The sequence below is a fragment of the Lissotriton helveticus genome, chromosome 3_1, assembly GCF_964261635.1.
Source record: "Lissotriton helveticus chromosome 3_1, aLisHel1.1, whole genome shotgun sequence".
Classification (NCBI taxonomy): domain Eukaryota; kingdom Metazoa; phylum Chordata; class Amphibia; order Caudata; family Salamandridae; genus Lissotriton; species Lissotriton helveticus.
Window position 1 is genome coordinate 838784196 of NC_136061.1, and position 19505 is coordinate 838803700.

At 46.0% G+C, this 19505-nt stretch overlaps 1 protein-coding gene across 1 annotated transcript in view; it reads right to left on the reverse strand.

Annotated features, from left to right (window-relative positions):
- DLGAP3 (DLG associated protein 3) overlaps positions 1 to 19505 on the reverse strand; it is a 1133297-nt gene that overhangs the window by 150732 nt on the left and 963060 nt on the right. Inside the window, exons 7-8 of the mRNA XM_078683771.1 lie at positions 18204 to 18409; positions 11893 to 12007 (exon numbers count right to left, since the gene is read on the reverse strand). Coding sequence (XP_078539897.1) covers positions 11893 to 12007; positions 18204 to 18409 — 321 coding nt within the window. The remainder of the gene's footprint in view (positions 1 to 11892; positions 12008 to 18203; positions 18410 to 19505) is intronic.

Consider the following 19505-nt stretch of genomic DNA (forward strand, 5'->3'; position numbering starts at 1 on the left):
ATATAAATATCGGCTACTTTATTCCACTAACGTCATTTTCCTGCCATTTCATTTTCACTCATTAAGTACATCCTGTGCTAACCCTGACCTCCTGATTGGTAAATATTCTTGTACCTATATAGAACACTGCAACACTAACTCCGACATTATTTTATTTGAATGCACATATTGGAGCCAAACGTCAAAAGGAAGGCTATGTATTCCTAGGCACACCACGTTTTTGCCGTTTCTCACCGAGAGTTTTTCCTAGAGAATATCACGAATAAATATTGAGACAAAAAATACAGCAGGTGAAGCTGCTGCAAGCTATTCATCATCGCCAGAAACCTAAACATGGCTTTAAATTAGGGTATTCCCATGCGGCGTACCATTAAACATGTAAAATACTCTCAATTCTGGGAGGCTGCTGTACCATTTGTCATTAAATGTGCCCCCTCGAGTCACATTAGCTCGGTGCACGCTATTGGCCACAAGGCACGTGCTCCATCCCGTCATCAGGGTGCTGCAGCAACTATTCGTCATCATATGCTTAATGAAACGGGTTACAGTTTACAACTTGCCATTAAACATATATCAAAGCAGCTGTCAATGTGCAACTGTGCTGTTCATTGTCAGAAACGCATTCCAGCACTGTCAATTTGGCAAAGTTGAATGAATAGCTAAAAGGAAATCTTGGCTGATGGAGTAAGAAGATGACAGAGCGGAGCTCAATGCTAAGAGTTAATATTTTTGGGAGCTAGTTCTAATGGTGCCCACTATTTTGCCTTATCACCAATTACTGATCAGCACCACAATTTTTGAAATATTCTGTATAGTTATTGTTAGACCCAGCGGCTTCAGGCTGGCTGAGACGAATCACAACCAGTCAGAACCCACTGTTACAAATAGAATGAGTACGATACACTTGTCCGATAACCTGAGCTCACTCTCTGGTAGCTTGGCTCCAAGCAGTCAGCCTTATCCTCCGGGCTCTACTGTAAAGTGTTGGCACAGAACTCCCCTCGCAACACACTGCGTTCTCCACAAACATACTCCACACCATATGTCTAAAACACTTGTCTATATTACAAACACACACTGAAATCAAAACGAGATAAAAATTGTATATACACTCTACAGTTATAAGCAACACCTCTATTGAAATCAAAGCAGAACACACATTGTATATACACTTAGTTATATGCTATTGTCAGACTTTCCCCTTGCAGAAAGGTCAAACAGTCCCTGGTCTCTGAATACACCACGTGACCCAGCCCCTCAGTCTTGCAACTCCACCAGCCAACTATGGGTATTGCCCCTGATGGCGCCTTGCTGACTAGACAGTTGGAACCAAACGACGGAAAGAATAAGTCACTTAGTTTTGTCCATTCGCATTAGACCTCAAGGTGCCCAACGGCACCTGCACAAGGGCAGGATCGCTATCCCCACCATGGAAAAAGTGTTATGAACCAGGAAGCAGGCACGCTCCCCACCTGGAGAAATGTTTCCCCCTCAAACTAAGGTGTGACCTGCAGTAGACCCCTGGCAGTCAGCTGCAGGCACACAAAGCCCCTCTGGTCTTGTCTCAATGTTTTCCAAAACTAAGCACCCTGTGGAATGGGTTCAGGGAGAGGGAGCCAATGACCTCAGACAGAGGCCACTTTGTCAGGCACTGTCGTCCTCCCGATATGGAGTCTGAAGACAGCGTCAGCTCCTGGCTCAGGTTCCCCCGACACCCCTACTACATCACATGCTCTGGAGCATAAGCAGGCATAGGTCCCCTTGGTTGCAAGCACGGATCTATCAGACTTTGTGAGCTTCCCATGCACTCCTCAAACTCCTCATGTCCAGTAACTCTAATGCCTGCTAATCTTTGAACACACACTCCTCTTGCACAGCAAGATGAGGGTGTATGTCAGTAAGGTCCTTGTCCCAAACACGATCACTTCCACTAGTCTCCATCTCACCCAGTATAGCCCTTACTATCTCGTGGAGACAGTGAGATCCTTTGTGTCCCTGGGATCTCGTGGAGAGGCGGTTAACTCCCCAGCCCTCGAGGAGTGCTACAAGACTGAGGCCACGACAGTTGACACTAGCTGCAGACAAGCAACATCAAGGCAAAATCTACTAGGTGATAGTCCCCTGGAGCCTGACCAGCTCCAATCCACCACTAAACTGCAGATAATCCAGTTGCAGTCCCTCCTTCCCTAATGATTTGTTATGTCAGTGTCCCAGTATCGAACCAGCTTAGTATGGTTCACAATCCAAAAGTGTCTCTACTTTCGTAGGCTGAAGCCCCAGTAGTTATACCCACCATGGTCTTTGAAGATACAACCAGTTCAAAATGCCACCTTTGAAATGCACAGGCCGTCTCTAGATTTTATCCTGTCTGCCATCCTACCTCTGGAGGTTTTCAGATCGCCCTTCAGAGTCAGAGGTCTGCCGTTTCCAGTTAACCCCTAGTTTATGGCCTTCTTCAGGAATGCACAGATGTGGCTATTTTCTTAGCACCCAGTTGTGAATTAGTAGGCATGCCGCCAGGTACACACAGCCACCCACATCGAAATACCGACTTTCCTAAAGTGACAATTCTATCGCCGTAATGTCGAACCCACTCCCACTATCTGAGGGTATTCGCTATTATGAACTCAGCAATACCAAACACCATATCATTACTATTCTGCCCGTAGGAAATATTGCTGGAAAGACTTTCCCTACATCCCCGCATGCTAATCCAATGCGAGAAGCAGGCCCCATCGTACGGAACACACTATCTGGTGCCATTTATGACTCTGCAGGTAACACACACACACACCTGCCCGCCCTCTTCCCAACACCACAAGCTATAACTAGGGAGAACTCCAATATAGCAGGAGACATGAAGAGCATTGGTACACAGCTTTGCAAGTGCCAAGTCGAATAAAAGTAACCCATGCACAGAGTAACCACCAGGGCAAACCTGTGGCACCACCAATGAGCTACCTCCATGGACGGCTCCGCCAGCGCAGAAGGCCCACGGAGGCCCATTCGAGCTAAACGCCACTGGAATAGGTATTACCCCATTACAAGGGACTTACAGCTAACTCAAATCAGCCAATCATATGTACACCGATCCACAGTATGTATATGAAGAGCGCAGAAATTTGACACTGCACAACAGTGCCAAACGTGCTCGAGTCCTAAGGTTAGCATCCAGAGCAGCAGAAAACTGAGAAGCAGAAAAGAAAAAAATCAGTGAAGAGCAACCTAGAAGGGGCCATTTCCAACAGTTGTGATAATTGGTGGCCTGTAATTTGATCAGGCAAGGGGAGGGCCACACAAGCACACATTCTCATACTCTCTCATCTACCTTCACACTCACTTACACCCATACATTCACAAGCATTCACACATACCCACACCATTCACAAGCATATGCACACGCACACACCCATTCATGGCATGTATACTAATACACATACATTCATGCATGCACCAAACATTTAAAAAAAAAAGAAAAACATACACAACTGCAGCAGTGATCTCGGGAAGTGGGAGAGAAGCCTCTGAGGCCCCTGGAGGATAATGGACTGCCACCTCCTTTCATTGGCTGACCGTGTGTCAGCCAATGAAAGGATGTGGCCGTTCCTTTTTTGTCACAGAGCGGGATGTGGTCAGTGAGAGTTGCTGACCCCGTCCCACTCTGTGACGAGCGTCACAGATGGACTTTCAGCCCTGGGCAATTCAGGGCTTACAATGGAAGCACCCCCACATCATGAGGGGGAACACATCCAAGAGCTTTGTCGGCTGAGGAGGCAATGCCCACAGTGCTGTAAAATCCTCAGCCAGGCAAAGTACAGCTCAGGCAGCCAAGCCCCTGTGCATTTACCGGATGTACAGCACCTGGCTGACTGATGTGAACATAAAGAGAGTCTGTCTCTCTCCCCCCCATGTCATGGCCAACAATGTAAGAAGTGAGATTTGTGTTTAAAAAGATGCACATAGAGTCTGAACTAGCTGGGTGATGTTGCCAGGCTTGCTTTTCCTAGAACTGATGTAGTAATTGCCATGACTCATCTTTCATCGTCATTAACCTGCAAGGGTTGCTTTCCATTTTGAGCCTAGCTCTTGGAAATGCAACCCCCGGCATGAATCAGTTCCCTTCTAAGACAATGATGACACCGAAACACTTGTACTTTGGAGCGGTTTGTGCTTGTGAAGTTGTTGCACTTGAAGAATAGCAGGCTGTTAAACAGGGGAATCAGTGCTGTCCAAGTATTCACCAGCGAGGAGCAGCGTGGCGGTGAGCACATGCAGGGGTGTCATGAAGCCCTGCTTTAGCAGTTACTGTGAGGCTGGGGTTCTTTATAGCCTCTTCTGTTTGCTACTTGTCAGATAAAAGTTCAACATTAACGCTGTAAAGAAGAAAGATGGGGTGAGAGATAAAGGAAAGAAGGACAGATACGTGGATAGTGGGTGAAAACATTGATGGCTGAGTGGATACAATTTTGGGAGGGTGAAAGGATGGATGAGTGGGTGAAAGGATGGATGAGTGGGTGAAAGGATGGATGAGTGGGTGAAAGGATGGATAACTGGGTGAAGGCATGAATGGCTGCACGGATGGATAGATGGCTGGGTGAGTGAGTGAAAGGAAGGGGGATGAGTGAGTGAAAGGATTGTTGGATGGGTTGGTGAGAGGATGGCAGAGTCAATGGAAATCTGAGAAGATGAATGGATGGACGGAAGGACAGGCAGACGGACGGATGGACAAGCGGATGGATGGACGGTCAGATGGATGGATGGATAGATGTATGGATGGATAAATGGACAAATCAAATGATTGGTGGATGTGTGTGTTGATGGATACATGGATAGATGATGGATGTGTGAACAGATGATTGGAATGGCAAAATTGATGGATGGAATGGTGAAAGAATGAATCAGAGATGAAAGAATGAATGGCTGACAGAATGTAAAGGTGAAAAGGAAGAATGGACAGATGCTTGGATGGAAGAAACGAGGAAACTAAGGAGGGTTGGTCAAAGTGGCAGCTATTTTTATTTTCTTGGTAGTCCCTTGAGCAAAAGACTCCATCATTCCAGCCCATCAATAGACCTCAACGTTTGCAGGTTCAATGAGGAGTCAGTGGCCACGCTCATGCTATCTTTGGTCTGTCTGCTGAGAGTTAAACCTACTATGTCATTAAGGGATGCCCTCTACCCTAGACTACTTAACATGATGGGGTCTGAAAAGTGAAGCAGAAGTGTATTCCCCGTTGCCAATACTAAGAGTTAAACTTCAGCAGTCTGTCCATGCTTGGTCACTCTTACAGACCCTTGACCATCTGACAAGCAACTGTACATCTAATGTGGAGCTGAACCTTAGCAACAAGGTAGTAAACCATTCCTACTATTGTCAATATGCAAGATCCTGGAACCTCCTTAAAGTATTTCTTGGGGTATGTGAACTTATATTCAACCCCTGCCATGCTAGCTCTGATGCCCCAATGCTAGTGGCTTACGTACATTTTGAGCTCCTCAATTGTGAGAAACAGAAGACTCTTACATTTAAAGTTAAACAGCTCTTAACAGGACTCCTACTCTAAATATACTCTACGGTATTGGTTTTGTCATGTGACTTCTGAAAACTGAAACCAAGAATCAAAGCCATATGTCCAATGATAAGAAGGATGCTTCCTGGGTCTTTGGCATCCCGTGGTTCCTGGGCAGTATCCTATGTAGATATAGCTCCCTTAAGGCCTCACACACTAGTGCACTTTATTTCTCAGTCAAGTTACTCTCTTTGGACTCCTGACATGGCAAAGGCATTGAAGGTCAAGCAGCCAAGTTCACAGCAATCCTATAATGTCTTCGAGTGTCCATTTTCTTACTAGACTTTTATAGCCACTTGCCAATGAAAAAATGGCACAGTATATAAAATATCATACTGTGTATATGCCCTTTGTTCTAATTTATCTGTTCGATCCAATGGGCTATAACTCTGTGTGTTTATACTCAGGTTGCTGAGATCTGTCAAAAACAACTCAAAACCAGCCACTCCAAAGTAAAATGGAAATTCCAAACACACAGACAAGGGCTAGTTTTAAACGTCAAACTTAAATGTCCAGGTAAAGAGACCAACGCTGCTCTATTGGTTGGTGTTACGGGCACAGAAAGCTGTTCAGGAGGAGACTTATTTCAGAGCCAAGTGGCCCTTAAATCGTGGCTACTGTTGGTAGGGTGCAGCTAGTACCCAAGGTACGTGCCCCAGGGACTCCCAATGTTTAGGGGCCTGTATCTCATATCACAGCTGTAACATCCAGTTGGCAGGCATTCCCAGGCATGAAGCACGCAATGGATCCAACATTTCTTACTAGAAATATTGAAAGTGAGATTTAGGGAGAGCGCACAGACACGACTTTATACTGTAACATCTTTGGAAACAAGAGGGGAAAAGGGATATAAATGGTTCGAGAATGTGGGCAAACAGCCTCAGCCAATGAGACACAACACTCCCGGCTGCAGGTAAATGGTAAAATCCCCTACGTTCCTTGGAGGCTAGAAAGGGGACAATACATAGTGTAACAAAGGATTACAGTACAGTTCTGGTCAATTATGGAATGTCTCATGGAGGTCAACTGCTCAACTCTCCTGCAGAGAAGATGTATGTAGTTTGTTTATGCCCATACGGTCATCTTGGCTCCTGGGTGGTTCACTCATGCGAGACTGACCTCACTCAGGCTTCAGTCCGCTGGACCTTGTTATTGTCCTCTGAGTTGTGACCCGGCTACCGTTCTTTTCTTTCATGGAAGCGACAATACCCCTGAGACCCCGATTGGTCCCAGACTTGGAGAAAGACAGCAACTGGCAGGGTTTAGTTCCAGGTCAGACACCCTTCTGTGCTTCCTGAAAAGTCTAGATACAAAAATACTAGCTAAACTTGCTGATGTTTATCACAATATGGCTGGTGAGACGCTGAGAAAACCAGAAGAAGAGAATTTAAAAGCCCATAACCCAGAACAGCTCGAGCAAGACCCTCTTTGCTGGAGTTGTCCAAAACGGAGAGGCGGGGATGGTACCAGCAGGTCCCAGCAGCGTATATTCTAAGAGAGACAGCGTAGAAAACATAATAGAACTTGGAGGTCGGAGTACGTGGCTTTCAGGTCTTAAGGTCTACACATTCAAATAAGAATAGTTTATTATTAAGCAAATCAGCAGGCAGGACTTCCAAAACCAGATGAACGATGTTGGTCAGTCCTTTGCTCATAAGAAGGGCTTCGGCCTGGGTGGAAGTGAATGTGGGTGCTGTTGACACTTCAGCATGGATACGGCAGGGTGCTGGAGGTGTCTGCACCCACCCCATCCTCTGTCAGGACATCACCCGCATTGCACTTGTGCAATACATATGCAACTCACAAAGGACTCATCAAGACTCACCATGTGCGAGGGTCTGTGATCTCCTCCCCAGGGGTCAATGTTCTAGAAGCCTAATACCCCTCACTAGAACCAGCAACCTCCACTCTCCTAATTGCCTGGTTGGAGGAAGCACTTACCACCCTCCAATAGGTTTTGGAGGCACATCTGATGTGTAACCTTGTCAACAGAACCTTGTGATCAGCAGGTGAAACATGCAAAAACATGGCTCACCCTCATTGGACTTCTCGACTGCTGAGCACACGGCGAGAAAAGCACAAGGCAAGACAGAAAAGGTTAATCAGGGGCCGGGTGCAGGAGCTCTCATCACCATGTGATGGCCTTCATTCCTCCCTCTAACACAGCTGGTTCCCCACCGACTTCCAGGAATCTGAGCAGACTTGCAGAAGACTCGAGAAAAAGTGGCGCCACAAAAAGACACCGGACAAACATGCAGCCCTAAAGAACGCCAGCCGCAAGCACCACCAACTCATCCGAGCCACCAAAAGGACCTCTTCAAGGAACGCATCGGCAACAATGCACAAAACAGCAAAGAGCTCTTCAACATTGTGAAGGAACTCTCCAACCCCAGGTCCAGCTTCAACAACATCCCGACGTCGCAAGACCTATGCGACTCCCAAGACACCTTCTTTCACCGCAAGATCGCAGACATCCATGACAGCTTCAACACCCAGACCCTCGACACAGCCGCCAACACTGCAGACTCACCCCCCCCAGCCCCACGAACCACCTGCTCTCCTGGACCCACGTCAACGACGATGACACCATCAAGACCATGAACACCGTCTACACCGGCTCACCATCCTACCCCTGCCCTCACCACATCTTCAACAAAGCAAACCGCATCGATGCACCCCAACGTTGGAAGATCATCAACAGCTCCTTCAAGACCAGCACCTTCCCGGAAAGCTGGAAGCACGCCAAGATCAATGCTCTACTCATGAAACCCACAGCGGACCCAAAGAACCTCAAGACCTTCTGGCCCATCTCCCTTCTTCCATTCCTGGCGAAAGTAATCGAAAAGATCATCAACAGGCAACTGACCCACTTCCTCCAGGAGAACAACATCCTGGACCCGTCCAAACCGGATTCCACAGCAATCACAGCACCAAAACCGCCCTCATCGCTGCCACAGACAACATCAGGACCCTATTGGACAACGGCGAAACCGCAGCCCTCATCCTCCTGGACCTCTCGGCCGCCTTTGACACCGTCTGCCACCACATCCTACGCACACGCCTACACAACGCAGGAATATGCGCCAAAGTGCTGGACTGGATCACCTCCTTCCTCACCGACAGAACCCAGAGGGTCCGCCTACCCCCTTTCCATTCCGAAGCCACCAAGATCATCTGCGGCGTGCCCCAGGGATCATCCTTCAGCCCTACCCTTTTCAACATTTACATGGCACCGCTCGCCAACATCGTCTGCTCACACAACCTCAACATCGTTTCCTACGCTGATGACACTCAACTGATCCTCTCACTCACCAAAGACCTCGCCACCGCCAAAACCAACCTCCACGAAGGAATGATGGCCATCGACAGCTGGATGCAGACCAGCCACCTGAAACTTAACTCTGACAAGACAGAGGTCCTCATCCTCAGATCCACCCCCTCCGCCTTGGACGACTCATGGTGCCCAGCCGCCCTGGGAGCCGCAACCACACCCACCGACCACACACGCAACGTAGGGTTCATCCTGGACTCATAGCTCTCAATGACACCGCAAGTCAACGCCGTCTCCTCCTCCTTCTTCAACACTCTCTGCATGCACCGCGAGATCTACAGATGGATCCCCCCGGAACCAGAAGGACGGTCACACAGGCCCTCGTCAGCAGCAGGCTGGACTACGGCAAAGCCCTCTATGCATGGACCATGATCAAACTCCAGAAGAGGCTCCAATGCATACAAAATGCCTCCACACGTCTCATCCTCGAAATTCCTCGCCACACCCACACCACTGCCCACCTGAAAGACCTGCACTGGCTCCCAGTCAAGAAGAGGATCACCTTCAAACTCCTCACCCACGCCCACAAAGAACTACACACCGCCGGACCAGCATACCTCAACAAGCGCCTCACATTCTACACCCCGAACCGCCAGCTTCGCTCCGCCGACCTCGCCCTCGCCACCGTCCCACGCATCCACAGGACCTCCACCGGCAGCAGACCCTTCTCCTACCTCGCTGCCAAGACATGGAACACCCTCCCCACACAGCTGCGACAGACCCATGACCTGCTGACCTTCAGGAGACTTCTCAAGACCTGGCTGTTCGAGCAGTAGCTGCACCCCCACCCTCCCTCAGCACCGTGAGTCCCTCACAGATGATTAGTGTGCTCTACAAAAAATGATCGATTGATTGAACACTCACAGAAATGTAGAAAGTTACAAGATTGCTGGATCGGATTTCCCAGGCCCGTCTGCCTGTCCTGAGTACAGAGAGCACAACATCAGCACATAATGAACACAGGACATTTTATCTCTGTATATGAGAAAAGTGCATCAGCACTCAAAGATCACATGGGTATCAGCAGGAATAGTGTAGAGTGATGCACATGTCATATGCATATGTCACTGCATGAGCAAGCCTTCCTCTATACAGGCACTGAAATAACTCTAGACATGTTTCACCTTTATTGAGCCTCATGAGTGGGGTGCACCTTCTATAATGCCACCGACTTGTTAAAAATATTGATTTAGAATGCCTCTAAGACAATTACCTATGGATCAATGAAAGGGTTCCCCTCCATCACTTTTTGCTGTATAGGTGAGCCTTTTCGTGCACCCCTGGTATGCTCAGACATGGCTCCCGTAGCTTGCGAATATGTTAATATGATTTGCAGAGCGCATGGCTGCCCCAGCAACGCCATAAGACTCAAGGTGAACCTCACTGATGAGTCACATCAAGACTGAAACATGCCAGGGGTTTCCTTCGTAAAGCAAAATCAAGCAATATGATCATCTGTTTTTGCTAAGCAACTCCAGATTGGCCTCCCAGTGCCGTGTGGCATGACCCACAACCACTACTATATGGTATGTACCGATGCTATGGTTTTCAAGGGCCCCAGGTTGTCACTCCCCACGCACTGCAAGGGATCTCTGATGTCAAGCAAGAACTCGCGGAGAACCATGGATGTAATGACTAAGAAGACCTTATCTTTACTTACACGCGTGAAATACGAGGGATGAAGCCACGGCATGGATTAATGTATGTACCCTGATGTGCACCTGCAGAATGAACGGCAAGCGGGGGCATAACAGTTATGCCCCCGCGCCAACAAACAATGTTGCACAGTGCGCCTCCAGTGCTAAAGCCAGCCAGCCGTACCTTCCTTTGGTGCGGTAGCTTCAGTAGAGCAGAGGCCCAGTGGCCTTTGGCTCAGTGAACCCTGATGATTGATGTATTTTATAATTCAAACAGCAGCCATGGGGCTAACTTTCTTCCTTGTACTAGGGCTTCTAACACACTGGACACACTACTGAGGGCAAGGTACCAGTATGAATGCAATGTAGGCAGGGCCACTGGAAGTATACGATTGTGCGGCTGTGGTGATTTTTGCATAATTATAGATTTTCCGCATTTACCACATAATCCTTCATCTGCTGCATAATCTGCAGATTTTTCTTTAAAAAATTGTGTTTCTAGCTCAAACGGTTCCAGTTACTAAGAATGCAACGACACGTGTTGCTGCATGGTGGAAGGTCCTTTGCAACGCTGAACTGGTCACCTTTCTGTTGCTTATTGCTATATTTGGGTGTTAAACTGGTACCAATGAGCTGCAACCAGTGCCCAGACAGTGTTATCCAAGTTTAAAAATGATGAAATAATGAATACTATTACAAAAAGTGCCTCATTATGCAGCAACATTTGCCTTTCCTTGTTGCATAATTTCCTCACCCAGACCGCAAAATGTGGTTCTCTCCTGCCATATAATTCTAGACGCCCTGAATATACAGGGAGGTCACTCAGAAACAGTACTGTTTTCAACTGTGGAACACATTTAAAGGTGTTCATATGGAATATAGGAAGATGTGTATGAGTGAGCATGACCTTTGCAGATGGTTCCAGTACAGCATAGAGAGACAGGCACATATGCATTCGCTGGATGCAGCAACGGAGCCGAACATTGGGACAGTGGCCGTGTTAAAGGCCGGCGCACCAGGCAGTGGCGGCCGGCACAGGTAAATGCGGGTGGTGGGGCGGGGTGATGTGGGAGGGGGTCAAATCGACAGACAACAGGATAGGTATGATTAAATAAATAATATCTATTCCATCGTCTTCGACTTCCCCCCTGCCGCGCCCCGCACCGCCTCACCACGCTTACCTGTGCCAGCCGCCGCTGGCACCAGGGCACGAGGAGAGACTGCACTAGCTAGGGATGTCCTGTGGGAGGCAGTCATGGCTCACACTCTATCAGCCCACATGGCAGCTGAGCGCTGCCTGTCACACTCAGAGATGAAATCGAGGCAGCAGAGGAGGACCCCTGCCCAGCACTTACCTGGCCAGTGGTGAGGGAGCGACCATAGCCCTGTCCTCGCGGGTGGATTTTGGGCGGAGTGCAGCAGCTGGGACAGTTACAGATATATGAGTCAGAATAACGCTTAAACCAAAACCTAATGGGAGACAGGGGGGAAAATGTTTCCGACAGATATCAGGGAGAACATTGGCAAATAATGGACAGCATTTCAACTTTAGTGAGTGAGAGGGAGAGACTGTGGGGGGGGGATGGGGGCTGGGCAAAGAGAAGAACAGGAGATGTTGGGGCAGAGAGAATCGGGTCAGGGGCAAGGGAGGATGGAGAGGATGAAGAGGAGATGGAAGAACAGGAGAAGGAAGAAAGGAAAGCTGGCAGATAAGTAAGAAAAGTCAGTGGACAGGAGAAGAGGGGTGGAGAGGAAAACGATTAAAGGGGGCATGGGATACCAACAGAGGAGAAAAAAGGGACAAGAGTGGAAAAGAAAGAAGCAATAAAAGATAGGAGAGGAGGTAGAGGGGGAGGAGCGGGTGAGAGTAAGAAAAGAGGGCAGACAAGGACGTGATTAGGAAGGAGAGCAGAGTAAGAATGAAGAAAGGGAGGAAGGTAAGAAGAGGGTAGATAAGGGAAGAGAGGAAATAAGGAAGTGAGGAGGGTAAGCAAGGAAGAAGGAACATGAAGTGGAAACCTAAGGCAGAAAGATGGAGTGAAGAAAGGTAAAGATGAGAATTCAGTGAGGAGGAGATGGGAATGAGAAGGATGGAAGGAAAGCAACAGATGACCGAGAATGAGGAATGAGTGAAGACAATAGAAAGTAGAGGTGGAAGGTGGTGAGTGTAGAGAAAGGATGAAAGGGGAGGATGAGGCGGAGAAGAAGAAGGTGGGAGTAGAACTAGGGCATGGAGAGCATATAGGAGTGATGAGAGAGACCGGAGGTTGGAGATGGAGGAGAAGGGGCAAAATAGTGAGACAATGTGGAAAAAAGGCAAGAAAAGGGTAAACCATAAGTTAGGAAGTAGAGGGAGGAAGAAAAAAAGAAAGTTATAGTGGAGGTAAACAGAAGAGGACAGCAATCGGAGAGGAAGAGGAGGGGCCGTGTAGGGAAGGGAAGGTGAAGAAGAGAGTGGGGGTAGGCCGATAAATGAGAATGGGATCAAAGAAGATGGGGTAGAGAAGGAGTGGAAGGTGAAAAGGGCAAAACAGACATCAGAGGAGAGCAGAGCAGTGAGGTGGGCAGTGAAGGGGTTGGGGGAGAAAGGAGAGTGGGAAGGAGAGCGAAAAGTAGGAAAAAGCAGAAGAGGAATAGACAGAGTCGCCCCGGATTTAGAGGACGTGAAGAGAAAGAGAAAATATATGGGAAGGAGGAGGGAGGTGTATGAAAACAGGAAACAAGGAAAGAAAGAAATGTGAGTGAGAGAGAGAAAGGTGAAGTGTATGAGGGTAGCCACAGAATCAGCAGGGATTCAGAGGAATTTATGTTGCAGGTGGGGCCCACCAAAATTCATTTTTGGTGACTGACACTTATTTGTCCTCATCAAACTTTGACTAAGAACAAGAGAGAGAAAACACAAAGGTGGGGAAGAAGACGAAAGATGTAAAAACAGTGAGTAAGGTAGAAAACAGGGATGAAAAGGAACCTACAAGAGTGAGATAAAGGGACAGGGAGCTTTTGGTATTGGTTAAAAACAGACCTGAGTTGGAATCATGACTCTACAGACTAGGTATTTGGCACTGTGACATTCAATAGTGCTATCCCTGGGCTTCTGAGCAAAACTTTTGGCCCAGCAGTTATTCTTTTTTTCAAATTAAGCGTGGGAGAGGGTGAAGGAAAGAGCAAAGACATAGGAAGGAGAAGGAAGGTGTATGAAGATAGGAGGCAAAGAAAAAAAGGTGAGTGGGAGAAAAGTTAAGTGGTTGAGAGGAGGATAGTGGAAACCAGGTACAAATAGGCAGATAAGTATGAGTAAAAGGAAGCAAAGGAGAAAGAAAAGGAAAGTATAAAATGAGCAAAGCTAAAAAGGGAAGAAAATAAAATGTGAGCTGGGAAAGGAGAGTGTAAGCGTGTATGGGAAAGGTGGAAGGAAGGAGAGCAACAAAGGAAGAGAGTTGCAACTAGGCAGGCAAAGCTGAGAGAATTACAAAAGAAAGTAAAAGTGGGAGAAACCAAATTAGAAAAAAAGAAAGAAAATTGCCATAGATGGAGAAAATAAATGAGGAAAGTAAGATATAGTGAAAGGGGAAGGTTGGTTAGAGAGAAAAGATGGGAAGAACAGAGAAGAGAAGGGAAAGGAAGAGAAGGGAAGGGAGTGGAAGCGAAGAAAGGAAGGGAATGGAAGGGAAGCGAAAAAGAGAAGAGAAGGGAATGGGAAAGAGAAGGGAAGGAAAGGGAAGGGAAAAGAAAGCGAGAAACAACAAATAACTCTACAATCGTTGGTTCTGCAGTAACTGCATTATTTTACATTGGCAACACTTGCTTGGCTTTCATGCCAATAAGTACAACTGTAATAAATGTAAAATTGATAAAAAGATGAGAGGAAGTGAGAGATGGGGCAGAGGAGTGAGAGCAAGGGGGGGCAGAAAAGAAGGAAACGAAAGATATATGAAGGAACTCAGGTGGAAGAGAACAGCAATTGGATCGGGAACCAGGGAAAGGAAGGGGAATGCATGTTGAAAAAAGAAGGGAGATGAGAGAAATAGTGAGACAGAGAAATAAAGAGTGAAAGGGTGAGAAAAAGTAATGAAAAGAGTGGCAAAGAGAGGAGCAGGGGTGAAAGACACAAAGAGATGGAGAGACTGGGCAGTGAGGGAAAGATATAGGGAGATTCCAATAGAGTCGCAGAGAGAAAGAGTGAGGTGATAGATGAAGATCAAGAGATAGCCATAGACACAGGGTGGTAGAGACAAGAGGCAGAGTGAGGGACTGGAAGAAGCGGGGAGAGGAGAGATATTAAAATAAGATGAGAGATATGGAGGAAGAGAAAGAAGTAAACATGGACATTGAGAGACACAAAGTGGCAGTCTCTGCAAGAAGGAGAGAGATACTGACAAGGAGAAAGAAAGAGAGAGATTGAGAGGGGTAAAAGTAGGGTGATAGATAAACAGACAGAGCGACTGTGAGAGAATGTCAGAGACTGATACATGTACTGGGGAAGGTAAAGGCCATCAAGAGAGAGACGGAGATGGAGACTCCAAAGAGAGATAAAAAATGGGTCTGATGTAGATAAACACATTTATAGAGTGAAAGAGAGTGGTGAGTATCTAGATAGATAGATGACAGACAGACAGACAGACAGACAGACAGATAGATAGATAGATAGATAGATAGATAGATAGATAGATAGATAGATAGATAGATAGATAGATTCTCTTCACTGTTGATATATAGTAAGATGCATATGTAAATATATGTACACATACATATACAGACGCATCTTCATAAATATATATACATAATATGTATATGTATGTATATGTATATATATATATAGAGAGAGATTATATATATATATATATATTTTTTTTATTTTTTTTTATTTTTTTATTTATTTATGAGAGAGAATGGAATAGAGAGAGTATTAGCAGTAAAGGCAAGAGAAGTTTTGGGGCCTTTGAGAAAGACAGGGCGGAGAGACAGAAGGAAAGAAAACCAGATAAGAGAAATAGATTGATAGAGGGAGAGAGATAGAAAGGCGGAGACAGACAGAGAGAAGGGGAGGCGAGAACATGCTAGGAAGAGGGAAGACACAATAGAGAGTAAAAGGACATGTGGAAGTAAACCAGCGCGACAATCTGAGAGTGAAACAAGCTGATGAACACAGACAGACAGTGGATGGTGCACATGCAGTGAATTCCAGAACGCTAGACAGTTCCTGAGTATCTGGTGTCATCTGCTAAGACTTCAAGTATAATACCTGTTGGTATGGATCTGGCGGTAATGGTAAAGATGGAAAGGGAGTGGAATGCAGAGAAAGGTGCAAAGTCATAGAGACTTTGATGGCCACACTGGAAGAAGAAGGGATAGGGGTGAAGAGGAGATTCTTAGATGTGCAAAGATGTCAGAAATTATTTGTGGGTTCACTTTTCTTTCCCTGGGTTATCCAATTCTTGGATCTCAGCTCTTGAAAAAGCATATATACATCTCTACAGCACATGCACCCTAACCAGTCCCAATTTCCATTGAAACATCAACAAACCTGCCCCAACTAACAACTAACAGATCAATGACCATACCTCAGTTAGGCAATTGAACAAGCACCCTAATTCAGTGGACACACACATTACCACATTTCAGCCCATTCATTGACAAACCTACCCTAACCCCATGGATGGCCTTAATTCAACTCATAGATCAATGACTTCATTAACACTGGTGCACTGATAATCCTATTGCGACTGGCATAATAATGACTATATTTCTACTTGCCCATTGATGTTCTTCTTTCAGATGGGCTATTGATAACCCTGATTCAAGTGGATCATCAATGATCTACTTCAAATGGCACCTTGACGGCGTTATTTAAGCAGGTCGGTAGACAATGCTACATCATTTGGTTTCCATGAGCCATGAATCATCTAGCTTATCGATAACCTTCACTGCCACACTGATGTCTTCACTTGACACTTATGATGCTACTTCAATTGGCTTTTCAACAACAGCACTTCAGTGAGTCCACCGAATTTTACCACTGGCACATTAGCGGCCTCATAACCTTAGCTCCACTCTAGGAGTCGAATACTTAAACACCTATGAACTACTGAGAGTTGTTCACACAATTGCTCTTGAACTGGCTAAGGCCAGCTACAAATGGGAGAGGCATTCACATCACTTTAAGATGTCAGCATCCCTCAAACCCATCTTCCATCACCACATTTTTATCCTTCAATATCACCCACTCTTCCCCCTATGCCTCGCTGCAAGCTACTAACATTTGTACATCATTGATATCTCAATATTCCCCTGTTTGCATGAGAGGATGCATCCTTATCACCTACATCTTTGCAGTATCTCAACTCTATATTTAATCACCAAACCTTTCCTCCAAGACTGTATCCACCCTAGGTGACAAACAGTAAGCCATCTTGCATAAGAGGATGCACTCTTATCACCTACATCTTTGCAGTATGGCAACGCTACATTTAATCACCAAACCTTTCTTCCAAGACTGTATACACCATAGGTGACAAACAGTTAACAATGTATGCTTTTTCAAAACTAAAAAGAGGCAGGTCCTATGCAGACTTCATCACTCATCCAGGCTCCTTCAAGTCTTATAGCCATCAAGATATTTCATTACAAACTATAATTGTCTCAATGTTCCTCAATAAGTGGGCAGTTTCAGCTTTATAAACATTTTCACTACATTTCAATATTTACCCCCTTCCACTATACATATCCCACCTTCCACCCCTCCCCACATCCACCCCCACTAATCTTGTCCTGGACCTGCACACACAATTCTTGCTTCCAGTCCCCCAACACCTCTCAATTTCAACTCCAAAGTGAATATATGATCATGTCCTAAACAAAGTGAACCTTCCTTCTTTAAGAGGCCTCATAAATCATCTCTTACCTTAACCTTAACTTTGTGATCTTTTTCTCTTTTTAACTGTACCAGTCATTTGCCCCAATGCACCTAATATCTATATTTACCCCTGTTCTCAGCGTTCCCACCGTCTCTGTCTGTGTTTTTATCTCTGGTCCAACCCCAGGCATTTAGGTATCATCTAAGTTATGTCCCCCTTGAAACTCATGACCTTAGCTATCCAACCTTTGTAATATAGCCACCATCTGTGGGCATCTTTTGAAAGCATATCGCCTGAACATAAGCACAACGTTTTGTGCTTTCAAGACACTCAAACCCTGGCTGTTAAACCCCATATATTGAATGCAGAGTTTTCTTATGAAAGTTTAACCAAACAAAGGGCACTTATACACTAGATATATTAATTTTACGGGAGAAAAATAGATGTGGAAGAGTTTATTACATTGTTTGATGAACGTACACACAAAGTCATATTTGGATAGCAAAATGAGGGGATTGTTGAATGTATGAATGAATGAACTGGGAGGCAAAATGTGAGGTTCGATCGATGAGCTAGTAGTTCACTTCCCTAATACATCTATCTATAAACAATAATATTGGTGAACACCTCTGGAAAAGCACAGACTTTTCAGCAACAACTTCTCTATTGGAAAACCATACAAGGCCCACCCAACTTTGCTGCTAAGCATTTCATGTAGACACACAACATTACACCATTGCACAGGACGGATGGCAAACAAGATGGTCAGACAGATATGATGCACAGACAGACAGACAGATATTAATTCTTACTTAGTCCGGGGCTGATCAATGCTGGAGGACCTGCGATAGCCGTCTCTGCGAGAAACGCCCTTGGGTGACATCCGGGTGCTGGTGTCTGAGTCCCCGCTGTCATCATCCCCCATGGCTTTGATATAGCTACCACTCCGCATCCGCCGGCAGGGGATCTCCCCCTCCTTGCCAGCCCCAGGATACCCACCCCACTCATCCTGAGGCACCTAGACAAGAAGGGAATAGCTTGTTATGCCCTTCCTGGATTTCTAGTGTCTCGAGGGGCAGGAGGGTTGGGGAGAGGGCTGTGAGAGTGGGTAGCAATGCAGTGCTCCTAATGCCATTGATAATGTCTGAAATAAGTAAAAACCCTTTCACTTTTTACTGATTATAACACTTCTGAAGCATTGCACTAGTGACAATAACACATTTTCAAACACACATAGAAAGAATGATCCCGCACTTGAAGATGATGGGTTGTTTACGTAATAAATGCATGACTTTCAGTCTGAATACAGGAGGTGAAGGATTAAATAGGCCTGCAAACTAATCTCATGTTTGCCCCAAAAGAAAAACAACAGACTACCTCTAAACAGAAGAACCAAATAACGCAAGCACCTCAAAATCCTTGTGCCTAAACACCACCAAACACAATATCAAAAACCTCTTATTATATGAAAGCAAACATCAGTACTGGTTTAGGTCAAGCAAACTCCACCAGAAGGTCCTCTAAAACTGCAAATTTAAGAAAGACAGCACCATTCAAAGATGGATGACCGCCGCCTGACTCCAACAGGAGGAACTCAAATGCATCCTATAAAAGATACAGCCCATTCCTAATATTAACACTACCCAGCTACCACCTTGGGGAAATCTCACATTTCTCCTATTTTACAGAGTCTCATTCTGGCTTGAGGTGGAGGTCCATAAGGCTTCAGTGAGATCACCCGGCATCACAAAAGGCACCTGATGATCCTCGTTCTTAAGACACCTTGCCACATCAAGAGGTGAGAACAGCAGAGACCAACCAGAAATTGCCCTGAAGTCTTGTTTTCATAAGAAACCCAACACCACAAAGAGACAGAGAAAAACAAAACTCTCTAGCTCCCAAGGTTGACAGAGGACCATCACACACTGCCGGGTGGTACCTCAAACTTGTAATGCTTTAAGAAACCAAATACAACCCAGAGTTAGAGGACTAACAGAAGAAACCAGGAATGAGCTCAAAGCCCTCCATCTCTAAAACCCCCAACAGCATTTAGAGGTCCAGGATGACAAACGCCCCAGAGAGACAAGGGACATCAGACACCACCAGGAAGAACC